Genomic DNA, 25,806 nt, shown 5'->3' with positions numbered 1-25,806 from the left:
ACATAGGACTTTTTTTTTTTAATTGGATATTTTATTTATTTTCATTTCAAATGCTATCCCCTTTTCTGGGTTCCCCTTTGCAACCCCCCTATCGCATTCCCCCCTTACCCTGCTTCTATGAGGGTGCTTACCCACCTACCCACTCCCACCTCACCACCCTAGCTAGCATTCCTCTACACTGGGGCATCAAGCCTTCACAGGACCAACGACCTGCCCTCCCATTGATGCCAGATAAGGCCACTTCAGCTCCTTCAGTCCTCCTAACTCCTCCATTGGGGTCCCTGTACTCAGTTCGATGGTTGGCTGCAAGCATCTGCATCTGTATTGGTCAGGATCTGGCAGAGCCTCTCAGGAGACAGCTGTATCAGACTCCTGTCAGTAAGCACTTCTTGGCATCCACAATGGTGTCTGGGTTTGGTGTCTATGTGTGGGATGGATCCCCAGATAGGGCAGTTTCTCATGGCCTTTCCTTTAGTCTCTGCTCCACTCTTTATTCCTGTATTTCCTTTAGACAGGAGCAATTCCGAGTTAAAATTTTGAAGGTGGGTGGGTGGCCCCATTCCTCAACAAGGGGCCATACCTAACCTCTGGATATGGTCTTGACAGGTTCTTCCTCCCCCTTGTGGAGTATTTCATCTAATGTCATCCCTGTGGTTGACCTGGGAGGCTCTTGCTTTCCTGATATCTAGGACCTTCTGGCTGCTACCCCAATTCCCCATCCCCCGTTGCTACACACATCTGTTCAATTTCCTGACCCTCTGTACATCTCCTCCATCTCCTCCCATATCTGATTCTGCTAGTCTTTTCCCCTTCTCCCTCCTCTCTTCCTTCCAAGTCACTCCTACCCTCTCTCTACTTCCTTTATTATTTTATTTCTGCCTTCTGAATAGGACTGAAGCATTCACTCTTTTGTGTCCTTTCCCTAATTTCTTTCTCACCCTGTTGATCTTTTAAGTAGAGGAAGGCTACTGATTTGTTTGAGGTAATTTTATATCCAGCCCCTTTGCTGAAGTTGTTTATCAGCTGTAGGAGTTCTCTGGTGGAATCTTTAGGGTCACTTAAGCATACTATCATATCATCTGCAAATAGTGATATTTTGACTTCTTCCTTTCCAATATGTATCCCTGTGACTTCCTCTTGTTGTCTAATTGCTCTGGCTAGGACTTTGAGTACTATGTTGAATAGATAGGGAGAGAGTGGGCAGCCTTGTCTAGTACCTGATATTAGTGGGATTGCTTCAAGTTTCTCTCCATTTAGTTTGATGCTGGCTACTGTTTTACTGTATATTACATTTACTATGTTTAGGTATGGGCCCTGAATTTCTGATCTTTCAAGACTTTTAATTATGAAGTGATACTGAATTTTGTCAAATGCTTTTTCAGCATCTAATGAAATGATCATGTGGTTTTTTTTTCTTTGAATTTGTTTATGTAGTGGATTACATTGATGGTGAATGATCGTTTTGATGTGTTGTTGGATTCGGTTTACGAGAATTTTATTGAGTATTTTTGCATCAATATTCATAAGGGAAATTGTTCTGAAATTCTCTTTCCTTGTTGTATCTTTGTGTGGTTTAGGTATAAGGGTAATTGTGGCTTCATAGAACAAATTGGGTAGTGTTCCTTCTGTTTGTATTTTGTGGAATAGTTTGAAGAGTATTGGTATTAGGATTCATTTGAAGGTCTGATAGAATTCTAAACCCATCTGTTCCTGGGCTTTTTTTCCTTGGGAGACTTTAAATGACTGCTTCCATTTTTTTTTTTTAAGAGGTTAAGGGACTGTTTAGATGGTTTATGTGATCCTGATTTAACTTTGGTACCTGTTATCTGTCTAGAAAAGTATTTATTTCACCCAGATTTTCCAGTTTTGTTGAGTATAGGCTGTCGTAGTAGAATCTGGTGATTTTTTTAAATTTTCTTAGTGTCCACTGTCATGTCTCCCTTTACATTTCTAATTTTGTTAATTTGGTTAAGTATGCTAACATCAGCTCCTCTATCCACTAAAACTTCTCTGTCAACACCATACATTTGTACCACGAATTGTGTCTCTGATCATTAACCACTGTTTGTCAGAACACCAGTTTTCCAGTACTCCCAAAAGCCCCTCTAATTTCTTTTGGCGCAGCCTAGTCTTTGATGTAAGGAAACAACAGTTGAGCAATTCTATCCCCTACATCAGTTTGCATCTCGTTTTTTACATATGCCATTATTTTTTATTTCTTCTTTGCTATCACCATCTACTACACCTGGATGCACAATAAATCCTTGAGAAGTGAATTGATTTCTTCCCAGGATCGTTCCCATTTCCCTGAGGGTAAAGGACCGTAAACACCAGTGGTTAATTTGTAACATTCAACTCTTGGGGATAATGTATGAGGGTTATCTGTAGCCTCTGTGTTAATTGTCATCTGCAATAACAAGAAACTTCTCTAGTGAGGGTTGAGTGATGCACTGGTTTATAGTATAACAGTAAGTCATTAGGAGTCACTTTCTTGCTGTGTCCTTGCAGCAGAATAATAAGGATAGATTTTCCCTTAAGACCTGTGGCTTGTGCAGTCTCATATTGTTAGCGCTATTAAGCAGCGTGAGGTATGGGTTCAGTCTCATAGAATGATCCTTAAATCCAGGTTTAAAACAGTTGTTGGCTATTTCTGTAACATTTGCACCACCAGCATATCTTATAAGCATGTCACTCTTGTAGGTCAAAGGTTTTGTAGTTGCATAACACTGATGATTTTTCCCCCTATCGTAGTATGCAAAATACTTTGAACACTAGTCAGTAGAGGTAAGCTTCTGGTTTGGCAACAGTTCTATTTCTTCATGTTTAGTGGCATAATTAAGTGGGTCTTCAGCAATCGGATCTTACTGTCAGGTTGTGGAAGTTAACCAGGAGCCTTGGCAATGCTTTGGGGAGGGATTATAGGACTCCTTTAGACAATGACTTAACAAGATTTAACCCAGTCCTGGCCCTAGAAATGTTAAGATGTCTAGGCATCTATATGAAATGTCAGGGCATTTTCTCTCCCATTATGTATGACTCTATTTATTTTTATTTTTGATTCTTTTGTATGTAACTCCTTTTACATTTTTTCCACGTATCTATATATTTTAGGAAACTTCTACAGAAATAGGATTCTATATGTTTTTTCAAAGGTTGTTAATGTTAGTTGTCCCTTTATATGAACTTTTCAGACGTTTATAATGTGAGTTGTCCTTCCTTTACCCTGCACCTCCCATCCTCTTGCCCGTTTAATCCTCCTATTCTGTTTCTCCCTGACCTCTTTAAAACACTACGTTCTTCCCTTCCTTGGAAGACCCTCTTCTCCCTCTGGTTAGTTACTAGTTACCTAACTTATGTAGCTATTCTGATTGACACATGTATATGAAGCTAAAAAGGGTGAAATATTTTTTCTTTGGGATTTAGGTTGCCTTGATGAGGACGTTCGTTTCTGACTTCATCGTTCACCTACAGACCTGGGGATTTCATCTTTCTTAGCAGCTGAATAGTCCCAGTATAAATGTATCTCAGTTTCATTATCCATTCATTAATTAATAGACATCCAGGATGTGTCCTATTTCTGGCTATTAGGAAGAGAGCAGCAATGAACATGGATGAGCAACTTATTTTTATGTAGAAGGGCATAGTATCTCTGGATATATACCCAATAGTGGGCTAGCTGGATCTTGAAGTAGATCCTTTCCCAGCTTCCTAATGCACCAACACACTGATTTCCATGGAGATTATAAAAGTTTGGTTGAGCTGTCATTGGTTTTATTGAACTTGGTCATTCTGACTAGAATAAGATGAAATCTCAGTGCTTTGAACTTGCATTTCTCTCATGTTTAAACATTTCTTTGTGTGTAATCTTTTGAAAATTCTGTTTAGTTCTTCCCCCATTTTAAATTGCGTTATTTGTCTTCTTGTTATTTAGTTATTTTAGTTCTTTATATATTTTAGATATTAACCATCTCTGAATGTGCAATTGGTAAAGATCTTTTTCCCAATCTGAAGGCTGCCACTTTGCCCTAATGATGGTGTCCTTTGTCATACAGAGGCTTTTCAGTTTAATGAGGTCCCATTTGGTAATTGTTGGTCTTAGTACCTGTGTTAAGAGTGTTCTGTTCAAAAATTCTTCTGTGCAATGAGGTCAAACTGTTCCTTCCTTTCTTTTCTATCAGATTCAGAGTGTTCTTAGGTTGAGGCCCTTAATCCATTTGGAGTTGAGTTTTGCGCAGGCTGATAGATACAGATTTGTTTGCATTCTTGTATATGCAGCCATCCAGTATGACCAGCACCATTTGTTGACAAAACTATCTTTTTTTTCTCCAGTGTATATTTTCGGCTTTTTTGGGGGGGCGAGGGGAGTCAAAAATCAAAGTGTGTTTAGGTGTGTAGACTCATGCCTAATTCTTTAACTTGATCCCATTAACCAGCGTGCCTTTGTATGCCAACAGTGCTTTTTAAAAAAATCACTATAGCTCTGTAAAAAACTTGAAACCCAGACTGTGATACCTCTAGCAGGTCTTTGATTATTCAGGATTGCTTTAGCTATCCTGTTGTTCTTGTTGCTGTTGTCATTGTTTTTGTTTTGTTTTATTTTAAAGTGTGCTTTCATGTAAAGCTGAAGATTGACTTTTTTTCAATTTCTGTGAAGAATTGTGTACGAATTTTGATAGGGATTGCTTTGAATCTGAGATTGTGTTTCATGAGATAGTCGTTTTCACAGTATTAAGCCTAATGATCTATGAGCATGGGAGATCTTTCCATCTTCTGTTATCTTCATTTTCTTTCCTTCATGTCTTAAAGTTTTTATTAAGCATATTTTTAACTTGATTAGTTATCAAAAGATTTTCTGTTTGTTTGTTTTTATGCTCTTGTGGAAGGTGGTATTTCCCTGATTTCTTTCTCAGCCTGTTTATTACTTACATAAAGGAAGGCTACTGGGTTTTTTGTGTGGTAATTTTGTATTCTTCTACCTTGTTCAATGTGGTCATGAGCTGCAGAGATTTTTCTGGTGGAGTTTTAAAGGTATTTTATGTATAAAATCATATCATCTGCGAATAAATATACTCTGACTTCGTCCTTGCCTATTTCAGTTATCTTACTGATGTAGCTAAGACTTCAAATACTGTAATAAATATGTATGGAGTTGGTGGACTTAACCTTGCCTTGTTCCTGATTTTCATGGAGACGTTGAGTTCCTCTCCATTTAGGGTGACGTTGCCTGTGGGCTTGATAAAAACTGCATTCATTATTGTTGGGATCTGTCCCTCATTCCTAGTCTCCCCAGGACCTTTATCCTAATGAGATAATAGACTTTGTGAAAGGCCGTTTTTGCATCTAATGAGAGGATGATGTGGTTTTTGTCTTTCAGTTTGTATATAATACAGATTACATTTACTGATTTTTGTATGTTGAACCATCCCTGCATCTCTGTGATGAAACCTACTTGATCATGGTGGATGATCTTTTTGTTGTGTTCTTGGACTCTGTTTGCAAGTATTTTATTGAGTATTTTTGCATTTATGTTCACAAGGGAAATTGGTCTATAATTTTCTTTCTTTATTGGATCTTTGTAGTTTTGATATTGGGACAATAGTAGCTTTGTAAAAATAATGAGGAAAATGTTCCCTTAGTTTATATTTTGCAGACAATTTTGAGAAATATTGGCCTTAGTTCTTTGAAGGTCTGGTAGAATTTTGTTCTGAAGCCATTTGTCCTCAAACCTTTTTTTGGTCAGAATGTTTTTAATTACTCTTTATATCCCACTGGGGGTTATAGATCTGTTTAAGTTCTTTTAAAAAGTTAGTATAGCCTTGGTATGTCATATTTATCAAGAAATTCATCTATTTCTTTGGGATTTTCCAGTTTGTTAGAATATAGATTTTTTGTTTTAAAGTCTTTATGATCTTCTGAACCTTTTCATCTCTAATATCAATTCAGCTCTTTTCTTTGTGTCTTTTGGTTAACTTGCTAAGAGTTGTTAGTCTCGATTTTCTCAAAGAACTCTGTTTCATTGATTTATTGTAGTTTTTTTCCTTGATTGTATCCCTGAGTTTGAGTATTTCTCCTGTGTACTCTTTCGCTGTATCACTTCTTGTTCTTCTAAAGCTTGTAAGTGTGTTATTAGGATGAAATGAGTAGGAATGAAAACAATAGAAAATCAAAACAAAAACCTTCGAGGTATACCTCTGCAAGAGATTGCAGGACATGGAATTTCAGGTACTGGAGTCAAGGTGTTGCCTAGTTAGCCAACAGTGGGAACCTAAAACGGAACGTAAAGGGGTAGACTGAAGACTCATACAGTAGTCACTTAGTGCTGTGAGCTTGCCGGTTACGGGCAGTCATTGCTTGCCATCATTGAGTTTGGACATGTTACGTTTCATTTCCATTGAATTCTAAAATGATTTTAATTTCCTGATTTGTGTCTTGACTCAGTTTTCATTCAGTACTGTATTGTTCAGTTCCCATTCTGCTGTTTCTATTGATATTTGCCTTTAACTTATGGTAGTCTTATAGGATACATGATGTTACATCAGTTTTTTGTTTTTGTTTTTTAATATCTGTTGAGACTTGCTTTGTGTCCAAGTGTGTGATCAGTTTTGGAGAAAGCTCCATGAGCTCTTGAGAAGAAGGTATATTCTTTTGAATTTGGGTGAAATGATCTGTAAATACCTATTAGGTATTTGATTTATGACATTATTTAACTTCAGCATTTCTCTGCCTATTTTTTGTCTGAATGAGCAATCTGTTGGTGAGAGGAGTATTGAATAACTCACTATCAACTGGTTTAGTGCCAATATATCATTTTAACTATAGCAGTGTTTCTTTTAGGAACTTTGATGCCCTTGTTTTTGGTATGTAAATATTTAGAATTGTAATATTTTTTTTGGTGGATTTTTCTCCTTTGATATGTTTATATTGTGCATGGCACTAATATCAGGCAGTAATAAGGATCTGCTTGGGCATTGCAATAGCAGTGCCCTAGCTATGTTTATACAGTAACAGTACATTTGTGACAGTATGTAAAGAATGCAGTGTGCAGTGTTTATGCAAGAACAGTGTCCTTGCTACTCTACTATAAAGAACTTACATACCCTGTTGGTAGTTAAGAGTTTTATGAAAAGTCAAAATTAAGAATTATGGACCAGTCTTATCTGGCAGAAGAAATTTCTAACAAATCAACATCAAAAACAGACTAATTAGGAAAACCTGTTCTTCATAGTGGTGTGGCATGCGTAAGATTATTGAATATGCTGTGTAGTCTTTTATCACCTATATATTGTACTGTAAATGTAGACTAACCAACATCTGCACATAGCTCAATTGTCTGCAGATGTCTTAAGACTGCACTCTAGTGAACCTGTGTTTCTCTACACCATTAAAAATAAAGTTACTCTTGTTTATTCAGTGGCTCCTGAGTAGAAGAGTCTAATAAGGCATTCGACTAGTTTACGGAGATGACCCTGTGGACCTCTGTACTTGGAGGAGGATTGGTCTTTATGATAGAAAGGGTTGATTACTGATTATGTGTGAATTTAGACATGTGCTGTTTCTTCTGTATCTAAAATGCTTTTATCTGCCAACAGGTACAACTGTAACTGCTCTAAAGTTGTTTAAGAATCTACCTGTAAGAAAGCAATTTTACTCAACAGCTAAAAAGTGTAAAGATGAGCTAAAAAATGTACAGGATCTTCTCATAAGCTACGGTGTCCTGAAACCTGACATAAGGATTATTTTTGTACATAATAAGGTGAGCATTATTATATTTTATAAGAAATTTTTGTAGCAACATAATAAAGAGATGGTATATCCTGTATTAATGCATGCCATGGAGTAGACATTTGCCATATTTCACAACTGTACTTCCTTTGTGAAAAGTCTAACCCCAGGGTGACAATAGTAGGAAACTGGTCCTGTGGACATGATTAGGCCATGAGGAGCCCTTATAAATTGGCTATGTGAAAGAAACCAGAAGAGCTGTTTCTGTCTTCTGTCAACCTAGGGGAAAGGAACCAGGAGTTGTCCTTCATTAGAAGTTAAGCCTGTTAATACCTTAATCTTGGCTTTTCCAACTCCTGTAACTATGAAGAATAACTGTGCAGTTTGTGGTATTTTTTTTTTTTTAACCAACTCAAGGACAGTAAAAAGCTTGGTCTACATCCTTCAGTTTTGTCTTTAGTATATAAGGAGTACTGAAGACCTATGGGAAGTCTACTCAAACCTTACACTTTCTAATACCTGCCATCAGTGATTCCCAGAGACTTTCATCCAGGAACAGCTCTGCAGTGCATCCCTTAGGCAGATGAAGATGGGCGGTACTTTTTCCCCATTTGAGACCCAGAGTTGCTTAAGACTTCTAAAGGCTGCTCACTCCAGCTCATATCTTGTTTAGTGAATCTTGGTGGAAACAAAGGTGTTTATCTTTTCTGGACATTCATTTTTCTTTGATTCCACATAAGCACATTGAAATAGTCAATGGAAGGAGAGGATATTCACACAGCAGTAGATGGGAAATGGGGGCTTAGCCTTCAGTGAGGATCTGCATGGTACCAGGATCCATGGATGCCAGGTGCTTCAGTCTGCTGTTGTTCTCACAGAACATGCAGATGAACTGGCAATGTACACGTTTGCAGTTGTCCTCTGAACTGAACTCAGAGAAGTTTAACGTGTTGCCTAATATTACACAGCAGGTAAATGGTTGAAGTAGGATTGGAAACTGGCATACCCTGGAGTACAGGCTCTTCACTTGTCTGAGGTCTCCTCCCACTTTACACTGTGGTGTTCCTCTCTATACTTTAGAATACTTGCAGTAACTGAAGGAAACTATTACTTGAATGCATATGAGAAACTTAAAGCTCAGAGTGACAAAAGAATTCATTTTTTTAGGTATACAAATTTATTCTATAATTGCATATCAACTTTTATTAATCACTTTATTCATTTACATTTCAAATGATATCCCCCTTCCCAATTACTCTTCCACAACCACCCCATCTCATCTCCCCTCTACCCTGTCCCCTTTGCCTCCATGAGGGTGCTCCTCCACTCACTCATGCACTCCTGTCTCATTCCTCTAGCATCCCTGTGCACTGGGGCATCAAGCCTCCCTTCCCTCCCACTGATGTCAGATAAGGCCATCCTGTGCTACATATGTATCTGGAGTCATGGCTCCCTCCATGTGTACTCTTTAATGGTGCTTTAGTCCCTGGAAGCTCTAGGTGGTCCAGTTAGTAATTATTGTTCTTTTTATGGGGCTGCAATCCCCTTAGCTCCTTCAGTCCTTTCCCTAGCTTTTCCATTGTGGATCCCAGGTTCAGTCTGATGGTTATCTGTGAGTATCTGCATCTGTATTGGTCAGGTGCTGGTAGACCCTCTCAGGGAACAGCTATGTCAGCAAGCACTTTTTGGCATCAACAGTAAGTAGTGTGGGGTTTTGGTGTCTGCAGATCGGATGGATCCCTGGATGGGGTGGTCTCGGATGGCCTTTTCTTCAGTCTCTGTTCCATTTTTTGTCCCTGTTTTTCCTTTGAACAGGAGCATTTCTGGGTTAAAAATTTTGAGATGTGTGGGTGGCCACATTCTTTAATTGAGGACCGAACCTTTCTACTGGAGGTGGTTGCTTCAGGTTGTATCTATCCTTTTGTTGGATATTTTGGCTGAAGTCATCACCATTGGGTCCTGGGAACCTTTCGCTTCCCTGGAGTCTGGGACTTTCTAGTGGCTATCCCCAGTTCCCCATCCATACTGCTACATGTTTCTATTCGATTTCCTGACCCTCTGTACTTCTCTCCTGTCCCTTCTAATACCTGTTCTGTCCCCACTTTTTTCCCTCCTCTTCTGTCCCTCCCAGACTCCTCCCTCCCTCTACCGCCTGTGATTATTTTGTTCCCCCTTCTATGTAAGGACTGAAGCATCTATACTTTGGTCTTCCTTCTTCATAAGATCCATATGTTTTTTGGGTTGTATCGTGGGTATTCTGATCTTTAGGGCTAATATCCACTTATCATTGTGTACATACCATGTGTGTTCTTTTGTGTGTCTGGGTTATCTTGCTCAGGATGATATTTTTTAGTTAGTACTTCACTGTGTATATGTATCACATTTTCTGTATTCATTCTTCTGTTAAGAAGCATCTGGGTGGTTTCCAGCTTCTGGCTATTATAAATAAGGCTGCCATAAACATAGTAGAGCATATGTCCTTGTTACATGATAGAGCATTTTTTGGGTATATGCCCAGAAGTGGTAGAGATTTAGGTAGAATTATTTCCAATTTTCTGAGGAAACCACCAGATTGATTTCCAAAGTGGTTTTATCAGCTTGCATTTCCACCAGCACTCGAGTGTTCCTCTTTCACCACATCCTCTCCAGCATCTTTTATCACCTGAGTTTTTATTCTTAGCCATTCTGATTGGTGTGAGATGGAATCTCAGGGTTGGTTTGATTTGCATTTCCCTGATAACTAAGAATGTTGAACATTTCTTTAGGTGCTTCTTGGCCATTTGAGATTCCTCAGTTGCTAATTCTCTGTTTAGCTCTATTCCCCATTTTTAAGTAGGATTATTTGGTTCTCTGGAGTCTAACTTCTTGAGTTCTTTGTATATATTGCATATTAGGCTTCTATCAGATGTCGGGTTGGTAAAGATCTTTTCCCAATCTGTTGGTTGCTGTTTTGTCCTATTGACAGTGTCCTTTGCTTTACAGAGTCTTTGCAATTTTATGAGGCCCATTTGTCAATGGTTGATTTTAGAGCCTGAGCCATTGGTGTTCTGTTCAGGAAATTTTCTCCTGTGCTAATGTGTTTGAGGTTCTTTGCTCCTTTCTCTTCTATTAGATTCAGAGTATCTGGTTTTAAGTTCTAGCCAGAGCAATTAGGCCACAAAGGGAGATTAAAGGGATACAAATTAAGAAGGAAGAAGTCAAGATATCACTATTTGCAGATGATATGATAGTATACATAAGCAACCCCAAAACTTCTACCAGAGAACCCCTACAGCTGATAAACAACTTCAGCAAAGTGGCTGGATATAAAATTAACTCAAACAAATCAGTAGCTTTCCTCTACTAAAAAGATAAATGGACTAAGAATGAAATTAGAGAAACGACACCCTTAACAAATAGTCACAAATAATATAAAATATCTTGATGTGATTTGAACCAAGCAAGTGAAAGACTTGTATGACAAGAACAAGTCTCTGAAGAAAGAAATCGAAGACCTCAGAAGACAGAATGCTCTCCCATGCTTATGGAGCTGCAGGATTAACGTAGTAAAAGTGTCCATCTTACCAAAAGCAATCTACAGATTCAATGTCATTCTCATCAAAATTCCAACTCAATTCTTCACAGAGATAGAAAAAGCAATTCTCAAATTCATCTGGAATAAAAAAAATTCCAGGACAGCAAAACTCTTTTCAATAATAAAAGAACATCTGAGGCAATCACCATCCCTGACCTCAAGCTGTACTATAGAGCAATAGTGATAAAAACCGTATTGGTACAGAGACAGGCAGATCAATCAATGAAATAAAATTGAAGACCTAGAAATAAACCCACATACCTATGTTCTTTGACAAAGAAGCCAAAACCATCTAGTGGGAAAAAAGGACAGCATTTTCAACAAATGGCACTGGTTCAACTGGCATTCTTCATGTAGGAGAATGCAAATTGATCCATTCTTATCTCCTTGTACAAATCTCAAGCTCAAGTGAACAAAGGAATTCTTTCATGTTTCAGTGAGTGACTATGTTCAACCATAACATTAATAATTTATTTCTTTTACTATAATATTTTAGTATAATACATGCTATAATACAATATAATTTTATTTCTTCCCTCCACTCCTGCAAATCCCTCCTTATCTGTCTTTGTATGGCTTCTCATGTTTTCCATTAATTGTTACATACATATTTGTATGTACATATATATCCCTAAATACATTTGCTTCTGTCTTCAGTTTTTGCTAACTTTTCAGAGGAATCTTTATTTTCATGCCACATGAAATGTTTATGATCAAAAACTTTAGTCATCTTAAGAAAGAAAAACTTAGGACGAGTCAGCCACCTGCTTCTGCTGGCAGAGAGTTCTACCAGATGATGTCTTGAGACCCTTCCAGCTTTGCTGTGCTGAGGCGCCTCCGGTTGTTGATGGACAGAGGCTCATTCTGCTAAAATAACCCTGTGGCCTCTGGATCCAGAGGACAGTTAGTAAGTAGAAGTTAAATGTCTCCAAGTTACAAAAAGACCAAGGTCAAAAGAAACACACTCAGTAAGGAGAGACTGATTAAAAAATTAAGAAATGAAGAGAAATAGAAATGAAGAGAAGTAAAAATTACACATTCTTTAAAAAAGCATGAATACAAGTAAAGATAATTTAAATAGAAAATAAAGGAGAAATAAAAAGAGGATAGTGAAAGTGAAAATAATAAAAGAATTTGATAGTATGAAGAGTTCTTATTCACTTAAAATTGGGTATATGTATTCTGAGTTTTCAAGCTTTTGTAATTTTCTTAACCAATGTGGGATTATCTGAATACCCATTTTTTTTTTTCTGAGAATGGAAAGCAGTATTTTTGTAATATGCTATATTTTATTAGAGAGGGAGGAGGAACACAGCCTCTGAAGCAAATTCAGTTCCCTCTGTGGCCTTCAGTCATTTCAGAGGTATTCAGATCCTAGCCTGTGTGTTGAGAATGTTCTACCATGAACATAGTAGGTAATTACCCCAAATCTAATAGTACAGTTGCTAGCTATTATAACCACAGTCATGGACTAAGTAGGGTAAGCTTTGTACCTTCAAACTTGTGTCCATCAGTAACATAACTGCTCTTGTCTTTAAAAACAGTACTTACTATTATGTCTCAAAAAATGTTAAAATACATTGTTAAGCCTTCCACATGGCACTGACATTTTAACTAAATCTGTACACTAAGCTTTGCTCTGCTCTCAGCTTTTCCTGTAAACATGCTCACTTTTCTCACTCTGTGTTTCTGTGAAGAATTTTTGTCTTTGTCTAAAACTTAAGTATAATGATACTGATGAGTTTACTCTTTCTGCATTAGAAGCAAACAATCATATTGCACATCATATGAGAAGTACCCTTGCTATTTTGATAACTTGGATTAGCTGGTGTTCCTTCTTTTTATGAAGGTTTAACCTGCCAGGACATTCTCTGAATACTGATAATGTTGATGTTCTTGCCAGTATGGTTATGTTAGAAAGAAGTATTTTTCTTCTTTCATCACCACGTTCCTTGAAAGCATATTGAATAATGAGATAGCCAAAGTGGATTCAGCGAGTATATTTAAAGTAAATATTATCTGGAGACTCTCTGGAGCCCTTTCTGAGAGGAGCACTACAGTTTTAGGTTTATTCATGAGGACTAAGTCCCTGTGCTGCCCTGCTCTTTGTGATTTTGCATATATATTAGTAAAAAAGTCTATTTTAGACTGATAACATTGTAATTACTGATTATTGCATATGAACAAAAATAATTTTGTCAATCACTAGTTTCTAATGTGTCATATTCCTGATTTCTAGTGAAGGCTACTCAGGGTTAGGTTAGGATAATTTGTGAATTCTTTCTTTCTTTCTTTCTTTCTTCCCCTATTATTGCTGATTTTTTTATTCTTCTCTCATGTAATATATTCCAATATATATATATATATATATATATATATATATATATCTCCCCTCCTTCCAGCCACCTCCCCCATCCCCTTTCCTACAGCTCCACTGATACTCCAGTTCCCTTCAGAAAAGAGCAGTCTTCCTCGGGATACCAATCAAACATGGAATAACAAGATATAATAAAACGAGACACAAACTCTCATATTAAGGCTTGATGAGCAACCCAGGAGTAGGAAAGGGGTCCCATGAGCAAGCTAAAGAGTCAGAGACACCCTGACTCCCACTGTTAGGAGCCCACAGAGACTCCAAGCTAGACAACCACAGCATGTTTTCATGTGGCCAGCACAGACCCATGCATGTTCCTTGGTTGCCACTTAAGTCTCTGTGATCCCCTATGAACCCTGCTTAGTTGATTCTGTGGGCCCTGTTCTGGTGTCCTTGAGCCCTCTGGCTCCTAAACTTCTCACTCCCCCTCTTTTATTGGATTCCCTGTGGTGTCCCGAATGTTTGGCTGTGGGTATCTGTATGGACTCCCATCAGCTCCTGGAGGAAGCCTCTGATGACAATTGGGCTAGGTACCAATCAATGAATATAGCAGAATATTATTTCTTTTCTTTAATTTCCTTCCTTCCTTCCTTCTTTCTTTCTTTCTTCCTTCCTTCCTTCCTTCCTTCCTTCCCTTCCTTCCTTCCTTCCTTCCTTCCTTCCTTCCTTCCTTCCTTCCTTCCTTTCTTTTCTTTCTATCTTTCCTTCCTTCCTCTTCCTCCTCCTCTTCCTCTTCTTCTTGTCTGTTCTGTACATTCTAGCCAAGGTCTCTGAGCCATCCTGCTTCCAGCTCCTGGTCCTCCAGGCAGTGTCTGGCATGGGCTCCCTCTCATGGCTTGGGCCTCCTTAGACAAGCCATTGGTTGGCCACATCTTACAAGCTCTGATCCAACATTGCCCTAAGCACAGTTTGCAGTCAGTACCGATTGTGGGTCATAGGTTTTGTGACTGCGTTGCTGTCCCAGTCCCACCACTGGGAGCCTGCCTGGTTACAGAAGATGGCCAGTTCAGGCTCCACATTCTCCATGACTAGGAGTCCTCAGTAGGCTCACCCTCATAAGTTCCAGGAAATGCCCACCTAGTCCAGTTTGTCTCACACTCCATCTCTACCTCTCCCATCTGATCCCTCTGTTCCCATCCCCACCTGCCTCCAGTACACCCACAAAATTTATTCTATATCCCTTACCAAGGAGATCCATGTGTCATTCTAGATACTTCCTTCTTAGTTAGTCTCTCTGGGTCTGTGGATTGTAGCATGATTATCATTTACTTAAATAGGTAGTTCTCTCTTATAAGTGAGCGTATACCATGTTTGTTTTTCCAGGTCTGGGTTACCTTGCTTAGGCTAGTTGTTTCCTAGGTCCATCCATCTCCCTGCAAGTTTCATGATGTCATTTTTTTCTAACAGCTGGGTAATACTCCATTATGTAAGTATGCCACATTTAAAAGTGTATATATATATAATCTCCTTTAGTTGAGAGACATCTAACTTGCTTCCAGTTTCTGGCTATTATGAATAAAGCCACTATGAACACAGTTGAGCAAGTGTCCTTGTGATAGGATGGAGGGTCTTTGGGGTATATGCCCAAGGGTACTATAGCTGGGTCTTGACGTAGATCAATTTCCAATTTTGTGAGAAAGCTCCATGTTGGTTTCCATAGTGGCTGTATAAATTTGCATTCTCATCAGAAATGGAGAAATGGACACTTACCCCACATGTTTGCCAGCATGAGCTGTCACTTGTGTATAAGATGGAATCTCAAAGTAGCTTTGATTTGCATTTCTCCAATAGCTAAGAATGTTGAACATTTCTCTAAGTGTTTCTCAGCCATTTGAGATTCTATTATTGAGAGTTCTCTATTTCAATCTGTCCTCCTATTTTTTAATTGGATTTTTTGGCTTGTTGATACCTAGTTTCTTGAGTTCTTTATGTATTTTGGAAATAAACCCTGTGTCACATGTAGAATGAGTGAAAGAAAGGCCTTTCCCATTCTGTAGGCTGCCTTTTTGTCTTATTGATGGTGTCTTTTGACTTCAGAAACGTTTCAGCCTCATGAGGTCTCATTTGTTAATTGTTGGTCTTAGTGCTTATGCTATTGGTGTTCTGTTCAGGCAGCTGTTTGCTGTGCCAGTGTGCTCAAGGCTATTCCCTTCATTCTCTTCTATCAGGTTCAGTGTGTTTGGGTTTATTTTGATGTCTTTGATCCACTTGGACTTAACTTTTGTGCAGTTTGATAGATATGGATCTATTTGCATTCTCCTACACATAGGTATCAAGCTAGACCAGCACTATTTATTTGTTTGGGGGTCTGCTTAAATTCAACGTAACACGAACACTAGGCCAATGTAGATGACAAAAATTTATTCTAATCAAGCCGCTACTGATCCATCAAGGCCACAGAACAGACTCGGGAGCTGAATTGTGACCCTCAAGGCATATTGCATATCATATTTAAAGGATAAAACCATAAATCAATGGGGATCAGGGTAGACTGTAGCACTGTCCAATTATATTTTGACATGAAGGATTAAACAAAGGATTTTCTCTCAGTCAGAATAGGAGTAGGTTCCTGGGCCTGGGAAAATGAACTTAGTTTGACTCTGCCTGTAAGATGGAGAAGCTGTCCTTGAGATGCCTGGTCTCAGATAATTGTCTCCTTACATGTTGTCTCTGAGATGTCTTGATTCAGGCAACCCTTTCCTTACAACAAAAACTGTTCAGTTATTGGAAAGTCCTCAGCTCCCCAAGACCTGGGACTTTGAACTTAGTTTCTCCCTATGATTAAATGGAGTCTGAAAATGAAATGGTAGTACTTAGAATAAGTTCTTCTTTCTTGTTCCCAACATGTTGAAGATGCTTTTTTTGTCCAGTGTGTGTTTCTGGCTTCTTTATAATAAACTCAAATGACAATAGATATGTGGAATTACATCTAGGTCTATGACTCAATTCCATTGATCAACATGTCTTTATATGACAATACCATTTGGTTTTTATTACTATAATTCTAGAAGAGCTTGAAGTCAGGGATGGTGTGTGTGTGTGTGTGTGTGTGTGTGTGTGTGTGTGCTCACGTGCGTTTCTCTTTTGATTTTGCTAGTGTAAGATTATTTGTTAGTGTAGGAAATAAATAATCCTGTGTTTCCTGTTTTCATGGGTGCAGTTAACCTTTTTCGGTGGGAGTTTTCTTTCTAGGGTCTTCTATAGAGCTGAATTTATAGATAGATATTGTTTATATTTGACTTTATTGTGGAATATCTTATTTTCTCCATCTATGGTGATTGAAAGTTTTGCTGGGTATAATAGTCTGACCTAATATTAGTGGAGTCTGCAGGATATCTGTCGAGGCCCTTCCAGATTTTATAGTTTCTATTGAGAAGTCAGGTGTAATTCTGATAGGTCTGCCTTTATATGTTACTTGGGCTTTTTGTCCTGTAACTATTAATATAGTTCCTTCGTTCTGTGTGTTTAGTGTTTTGATCATTATTGGCAAGGGGACTTTCTTTTCTGGTCCAATCTACTTGGAGTTTTGTGTGCTTCTTGTATCTTAGGAAAATTTTCTTCTATGATTTTCTTGAAAATATTTTTTGGGCCATTGGTTTAGGATTCTTTCCTTCTACTGTTCCTGTTTAGGTTTGTTCTTTTCTTGTGTCTCAGATTTCCTGGATGTTTTGTGTCAGGATTTTTTTTTTTTTTAGATTTAAAACTTTTTTCAACCTATGTTATGTTGTGTGTTCAGTTTATTGCTTATATTATGTTAATTGGGTTCCCAAATAACATGAGAATTCACACATCTACATGTAAGACAATGCAGGTCCTTGACCCTAGTTGGCTCTAATTGGTAAATAAAGTTGTCAGCGGCCAATGGCTGGGCAGGGAGACAGAGGCAGATCTTGAGTTTCCCCGTGAGGAACATGGGAGAGATAGAAGGCAGAGCCACAGTGGCAGTTCTGGGGAAGCAGGAGGATCAAGCTTGAGAGCTGGAGAACTGAAAACATATAACCATGTAAGAGGCGGGGAAGAGCGGCCCAAAGGGCCACCCTACCTACCCACAATAGGGTCTAGGGTAGCAAAGATGGAATATAGATTTTAGTAAGTAATAATTCAGGAGTATTGGAGGGGAAGTATTAGCAACGTGGAAGTTTGGAGTGGGTATATATAGGAAAGGATGAAAGATACATACATACATACATACATACATACATACATACATACATACATAATTGATTCCTGAGTTCAGGTATTTGTCTACCCTGCAGTCCTGTTACTTAGTAGGGAAATTGAATGTCCCCCAACTCCTGTGTAGTGTATTCCATGTATTTAAAGTGTGTTATTCACACCTCACCTCCATTCCACCTCCCTTGTTTCGTAGCAGCTGGCTATGAGAGAGGCTATGTGTCTGCCTAAGATACATAGTTCAAGGTGGTGAGTTAAATGAATTAGGTGATCTGAAAAGCAACATCCATAAATATTTTAAACACTCTGTCCTCCCAAATTTTCTCTATACTCATTATTAAAATGGTTTTCTTTTAAGGATTTGATCATTTCTATTCCCTAGTGACCTCAGATTTTTAGTTTCTTTTCACCTCTGTTTGTAAATGTTATTCTGTTCTGTTTTCTTTCTTTGAAGCTAAGTGGCTAGTAAATCTCCATTTAAAATAATCAAGACATTTTGAAGACTTAGTGTCACTGGGACAGTTGGGGGGTAGAGTGAATGTGTGACGTGGCAGTCTGAGCTGTCTGTCGGTTTACCATTTTTAGTTTCTCTGAACTAACTAATTGGGCATTTAATTACTGCTCTATTGATCCTCTAGGCAAATACATTTTTTCTACTTATTTATCTCAATTTTTAAATTTACTCCAATACTGTGAATTTTTCTAATAGTTAAATTCATTAGAAAAATCTTTCACTATCTGGATTTTTTATTTGGGCTAATGGAAATTGGTCAAATCTTGGATCTTCTTTTGGGGTCTTTTCTGCCCCAGCAGTATTTGTTTTTTTGCAGTTATTTACATATATCTTGATACATTTTATGTCTTGCAACATTGTAAGTTTTATCACTTAGAAATCCTTCTGAAAGTTCATATAACCACTGATTTTTTTTTATTGTCCACCAAATCTTTTAGCAAATAGTCTTTTTAGTCTTGTAACGTTATTTTATCATTAGATACACTTTAGAGTTAGGTTTATAGTTAGGCCACAGCAGGTGAGCATCCAGCAAGTGCATTGGCTGGGTAGTGTAGTAGCTGATACTCAGATGTATGCTGATGGTGTACAGGGATGGAGTTTACATCCCTGTGCAGAAGTTCTCCCCAGTAGGTGTTCCAGCTTAGCTGTTATGAAATATTCTAGAGTTGGACCCTGATTTGGTTAAAGCCTATAAGAATTAATGAAAATAAATTTTAAGCTCATTTCTGCTAGGAATTCATATCTATACTAAATGTCAGATGGTCAGGGGAAAGAGACACAGTCTTTGAAAAAAAAAAAATACCTATGAATAGGAGGGATTTTCCGATATCAATTGAGAACTTCCCAGAGGCTTTCAGTGATGCTGTCAGATAAAAGCCCAGAGCTGTGGGCTATGAGACTGCTTCTCTGGACCTTCACTAGCAGATGTCAGTACCATTGTCTCCATGCTCTGGTGACAGTGACACTCCCAGAACTGTAGAATCTGGCTACACCTGAAGCCAGCCTTGAATGCGTTACTGCTTTGATGCCACCAAGACCAAGTTTATGTTTATATTTATGCCTGAGTGTGTCAGACAGCAAAGGAGACACTTCTTTCTGAAATGACTTATTTCATGGCCAACAGAAAGTAAAATTGCTATTCCCTTTGCCTGTCACTATTTGTTCTAGCTGAAATCTGACTCTCCTTGAGGATTCTCTGTCCCCAACAGCTCTTTCTAGTGGTGACTAATTTATTTCATCTATCCTTCAAATCATTGTGTCTCATTACTACTTCCAGAACATTCTTGCAGATTCAAATCTCACCTTGTAATCCAGACTGGGGCTCTAATTTCTTATACCCCTGTCTCTTCTTCTTCAGTGTTGGGGTACCAGGCATGTGCCTCGGGCCCAGCTCAGACCATTCTTTTTTCTTCCTGTTTTTTTTTTTTTAATTATCCTTATTTTCTGTAAACTACATGGTACACTGTTATTATCCTTCTCTTGGGTCCTGTTTGACTTCCGCTGCTTTCCAACTTAAATGTACATGGCTGATTAACCAGAAATGTTAAAACCATATGTTTTTCATCTTAGTGTTGAAAAGATGGAACATGTATCTGTGCTACCCAGTACCACTGTAGATTCACAATCACTAATCTTTTCCTTTTTTTGTTTTAACATTTATTTATTGTGTGTTTGTGTATAGGTCAGAGACAACTTGGAGGAATCAGTTTTCTCCTTCTTTGTGAATTCTGGTGTTTGGTGGCAATTACCTTTGCCCACTGAACCATCTCAATGGCCCATGATCACTAATCTTATACTGCCACCTTCTTGGTCTCCTATATCAGCACCTGTGCTTCTCACAAACTTTGTCATGCTTTATGGATTATATAAGGACCTTACTAAAGTTGTAGGCTCAGTAGTCTGGGGAGAGCATAGGAGAATTCATTTTCAGTCAAGCCCTGGTTAACATGTTATGAATTCCCTTTAAGGTGGAAAGTACCAGGTAACTATTTTGTATCCCTTCTCATCTGATGATCTTGCTTCATAGTGAGAAAATGGAGGACTTCAGCAGTGATGTAGAGCCAGCTGTCCTTTTCTGTGCCTGTGCATGTGCTCTCCATGTTACAAAAAGCCAAGATAGTTGTCACTAAGTATTCAAGTACTCTCTTTTATGTCCCTCCTTCCCTCCCATCCCCAGCTTCCTTATTTCTGTAATAAATTCCATTGTCTCCTGAACCTAGCCCAGCTAGGCTATCAGCTATGCTTTAATCAAGGTCATTACTGGCCTCCAGGTTGCTAAGTTCAGCGGTGTCTACCCAATCTTTCTTAGTATTTGGCATAATTCACCTCCCGATCTTCACAATACATTTTTTTGTAATATTTTAATTAATTCTTTGAGAATTTCATGCCATGTGTTTTAAATACATTATCCCCAAACCCCCCTTATTACCACTTTATCCAACCTCCCATCCCTTCCCACCCAACTTAGAGTTCTTCTTTGTTCTCATCTTTCTTTAGGGAGTCAGTTCAGTCTGTGTTGCCCATTTAGTCTTGGGAATGAGGCCTACTTGGGTGAATGGTTAGCCCACCAGGGGTCGTATCAATAAACAATTCTGATTTTTGCCCAGCCAGCAGCTATCAAATGCTAATAGCTCCTTGTCCACCCACTCCCCCACCTTGCTGAGATTCTGCCTGACTAGAGCTTGCTCAGACATACAATACTATGAGTCCATTTGTGCATCTGCTTTGTTGTATCTGGAAAACAGTCTGATGATACTGGCCTCTGGCTCTTAGTCTTTGCACCAGCCCTTTTCTGCTTGGTCGCTAGGTCAGCTTTTCTTTATCTTTATCCTTGTCTCCCAGTTTTCTCTCTCAGCCCTAACAATCCTAGTCCTTAGCTTTTCTACAGATAGTAATTTCCATTACACTTAAAATTCTCATGGCATTAAATCTTCATACATTGACAACTCCCAAGTTTATATATTCCTCCTAGAGAAACTACAAGCAGCACATAGATCAGTGTGGCCACCATTCAGTTCTCTCTTTGGGTATTCATTCGGTAACTGACATACCACCTCTCCTCCCAGATAGTTTTCCTTTCTCTTTCTCCGTGAGAATTAAGAAATGGTTTTGTTTTGTTTTGTTTTCTAGTTAGTGAACTAAAGGACTTAGGATTTCAATAGTCAAATCCAGAAGTCTGCCTTCCAATGCTTTCATGATGCCTGGGCCACCACATGCTTCTGCCACCATCCCCTTTCATGTAGATTCTCGTACTAGTGTTTTAATGCAGTCTTCGTGCTTTCTTCATGTCCTGCCCCTAGAAGAGATATATGAGAGCAGAGGTCCACCCAAAACATAAGAGTTTCCCATCACCATTTTTTTTTTTCTGAGTTTCTATTTTCTGGTTTAGAGATGATGGGGATTATATATTCAGGGTTAATAAACTCTGCTTAATCTCATCTTTTAAGAAGTATAAAGTCCAAGTAACCATCTATCTGCCGTGTCTTCAGTGGCCTTTTTCTCCATAAGGATAACACCAGCTACTTTGACAACAGTTGATGTGGTGAGGATGACTGGGTAGAGTCCCTTCCATACAGGTTCCAGGATCCAGGCAGGGATCCTCTATCCAAATCAAGTCTCTTGGCTGGAACTGGTGGATGGAGTCGGAGGTTGGAGATGACAGGGTTCCCTTCACAGTCCAGTCAATGCCTGGTGAGCCTCCTGCAAAGCCTGCAAGGATTAGAAAAGGAGTGATTACACATTTCTGCCTGGAGAGTATTTTGGAGTTTGGGGAGGATAAGAAGTGGTCTCCCTGACACTGAGCAGGGCAAAAAGGAGGAGATTAACACATTTTTAAACCAGTTTCAAGGACAAATTTGGTCAGTCTTCTTGGGAATTCTATTCATCCTTTCTACCTGACACAAGCGCTGTGGCCTGTTCACATAGTATAATTTCCAAGTAATATGTAATGCTTTGCTGCATTTTGAGACACTTTGTCAGACATCAAAGCAAGGATCAGTCCAAACCTAGGAATTATTTTCTGAAGCAGTTTAAGTTTCTTTATAACTATTGTAGCAGACTTTGAGTGTGGTAGACCTCCATCCATCCTGAGAAGGTGCCTGCAAACACTAGCAAATTTTATAGCTAAAAACAGTTGTAGCAATACTTTTATCTATAAATCTTGGCGGTGGGTTCCTGCTATGTGCCCCAATGTTTTACATTCCTGAATGAAAGACACACAGCCTTTATATTTTGATATGCCTTAAACAGTGCAATAGCTGGGCCACTTCCTAACTTCCATGTGGTTAATCCACCTCCTGCCCATAATCCCAAATTATCACTTACTAAATTCTATATTCTGGGCCATGCTCTGGGCCCACATTATCCTGGCTTCTTCACATGGCAACCATGCCTCTTTGTCCTGCACTCTTCTCAGGTATGGCGGCTCCTGTCCTCCACATCTCCTGGCATGGTAGATCTGCTTTTCCTGCCTTCTAAGTCCCAAGCACAGGAATCCTAAGCCTCACCTCTTGTCTGCCCTGCCCAGCCATTGGCTGTTGGCATTTTTATTTACCAATTAAAACCAACTGGGGGCAGGGTCACTCAGTGTCTTACAGGTGGAGGTGCAGAGTCTCCACAGTGTCAGGATTCAGTCTCTGGATTTTTTGCTGGTGGCTTCCAGAATGTTACAGGAAGCCCACCAGAGATGACCACTCAGGCACAGTTTATAGCCAATTGAAAATATTCCTGCCAGCTGCGATTGCATTCAGGTATTCAGGACCCAAGTGTAAAACTAAGTGTTTACACTTGGTAATGGAAGGGGTTTTTGAAGGCAAAAACCACATCCTGGTTTTTCAGTAACCAGCTACAGGGGAGGTTTTGCACTAACAAGAATTTTAGCAGAAGCTAAGGTAAGCTGTTAGCTGGAGGGGATTCTGCACAAGAAACTAAGCTTAAAATTAGCTAGGGCATCTTGACCTTGGGTTCCTAAAATAGAGTTGGGTAATTTTCCATGGGTTTCTCCATCAAGGAGATCAGTTTCTAGTTTAACCTGAAATGACCTCAGTAAGAGAACACAAGATGGAGGAACCTCTACACTGTTGTCAATCAGAGGTCAATAAACTGTTTTTGTAAAAACAAAACAAAAACAAAAAAAAAAATTGTATTTTAGATCTTAAAGACCATAGATTTTTCTGACCTGCAAAGCTCCCTCTGCTGTTATACAAAAACAACTACAAACAATAAAACTTACTTAGCTCATAGAAAACTTGCTCAGATAGCCATGGCTTGATTTGGCCCTTAAGAACTTGCTGAGCTCTGCTGTAGGTTATCTGACTTTTATTTCTGACACTATTTCTTTCTTCTTGCTTTGATTCATTCCTCAAGCTCATAGTCTCATTTCTAAGTGAGAATGGCTGATCTGTAGTTTGCTTTTCATAGCAAGTTTTGCTTCATGTATGGTTCAGTGACTTTCATTAGACACCTGAAAATTGTAAGCATTCTCTCTGTCCCACATGTCTTTTCCTGTAATACTTGTCTTTCTAACTTACCATATTATCATTATGTCTTGATTTATTACTTTGGGGGAGGTTCTCTTAAGGTGTAATTTTTCTGAGGACAGAGGCATATCCTATTAAAGTGACTTCATCTAGGACCTGTTTGTGGAGGGCATTTTATACAATTAGTGATAAAAATGAATGTATCAAGAGTATTATAGTTAAGATATACTATGAAGAGAAAAGATTCAGAGGACTGGAAAGATATGCTAATCTTCCAGAGGACCCAAGTTGGGTTCCCAGCATCTGTATTACATAGCTCACCAATACCTGTGCCTCCAGATCCAAGGGGTCTGATACCTCTTGCTTCTGTAGCCACCCACGTGCACATGTACCTACCCCCACATAAATATACATGCAGAAATGTTATTTCAAATAATTTTTTTAACAATTTTAAAGAAAACATCAAGACAGAAAGCAGAGAGCTTTTCTTTTTTCCCTTTCTGTCTTCCCTCTTTCTTCCCTTTCTCTTGCCCTCCAACTCCCACACATTAAAATAAAATGAGATTATGACATGCTTGTTTTTCATGATCTTTACTCCCATCCTTCCTCATGGTGGCTCATAACGTTCTGTGATTGGTTCCAGAGCATCTGACACCTTCTTCTGGCTGCTGTAGGCCCCGCACATGCTTGATGCATACAGACATACATGCAAGCAAAAGAGCCATGGGCATTAAAAGAAATAAAAAAATTAAATCTAAGATTTATATATGAGACAAATTATGTAGTATTGGTCTTTCTGTGAATGGGATATTTCCCTTAAAATAATAATTTCTAATCTTTTCCTGGAAATGCCATGAATTTATTTTTCTTTATAGCAGAATAAAATGTCATTGTATATATGGGCACATTTTTCTTATCTACTTGTCTGTGGATAGAGATTAGGATAGTTCCATGGTTTACCTACTGTGAGTAGTACAGCAGTAAGCAAAATGTGCAGATCTATCTATAGTAGGAAGTCAAGTTTTTTTTATTTTGTTTTTGTTTTTTGATGCGGAGTGTATTAGTCTGGGTTCTCTAGAGTCACAGAACTTATGGAATGTCTTTATATATAGAGAGAATTTATTGTAATGGCTTACAATCTGCAGTCCAACTAATCCCACAATGGACAACTATAAATGGGAAGTCCAAGAATCTAATCACGAAGCTAGTTGTTTCACCTGGTCTTCTGGAATCCTGAAGTAGGTTCCAACAGATGTGCTGGCAAGTAAGTATTAGCAGGCGAAGAACAGTGAGTCTTCCTTCTTCCACTGTCCTTATGTAGGCCTCCATCAGAAGGCGTGGCGCAGACTAAAGATGAGTACCACCAGGCCTTGATGTGGAACTTCCTTTGTCCCAGGCTGACCTTGAACTCAGAGATGTACTTGCCTCAGTCTCTTGGAATAAAAGATGTACTTACCTGGGCTGTAGCTTTGCATGGCCACTATGCCTCAAGATATCCATGTCAAGATCCAGGCCAGAAGCTATGTCTTCCAGCCTCAAGATCTGGATCGCAGGTGTGCTCTCCATTTCTGGATTGTAGTTCATTCCAGGTTTAGTCAAGTTGACAACCAGGTATAGCCATTACAAGAGGTGAGACTTATATATATAGGTGTAAGGATAAATATTTAGGATCTAGTTGGGAGTTATGCTGGTTTTGTAAAATGGTTGTTGAAGGTTCTTTTCCAAGATCCATGACTTCATTAGTCCCAGGTAGTTTCCAATACCAGACATGATTTCCTCTTGTTAAGTCCAATTTGAAAGCTCTTGGTTACTGCCAAGGTGTGTATGCCACTATTGTACCCTACAGTTATGCTGTGCTGGTTCTTGTATTTGTTTATAAGTACTAGCGCTTGATAGGACTATTGGTTACTTTCCTCTATTGGGTGTTTGCATGGTCTTTTAGTACCATGAAAGCAATTCTCAGGGAGGAAGC

At 38.8% G+C, this 25,806-nt stretch overlaps 1 protein-coding gene across 4 annotated transcripts in view; it reads left to right on the top strand.

The window, feature by feature from the left end:
• The window catches only part of Pms1 (PMS1 homolog 1, mismatch repair system component), a 95,016-nt gene that overhangs the window by 30,827 nt on the left and 38,383 nt on the right, over positions 1–25,806 (top strand). For 3 of the 4 annotated variants that reach the window (XM_034498848.2, XM_076931943.1, XM_076931944.1), the window contains one exon: positions 7,590–7,753. The exons of the other annotated variant lie outside the window; for it this stretch is intronic. In XM_034498848.2, coding sequence (XP_034354739.1) covers positions 7,590–7,753 — 164 coding nt within the window. The remainder of the gene's footprint in view (positions 1–7,589; positions 7,754–25,806) is intronic. 4 annotated transcript variants of the gene reach the window in all.

The sequence above is a fragment of the Arvicanthis niloticus genome, chromosome 3, assembly GCF_011762505.2.
Source record: "Arvicanthis niloticus isolate mArvNil1 chromosome 3, mArvNil1.pat.X, whole genome shotgun sequence".
In the NCBI taxonomy this organism is placed as follows: Eukaryota; Metazoa; Chordata; class Mammalia; order Rodentia; family Muridae; genus Arvicanthis; species Arvicanthis niloticus.
Note: the sequence above shows the minus strand (reverse complement) of the source record. Positions and strands in the feature narration are given on the sequence as shown.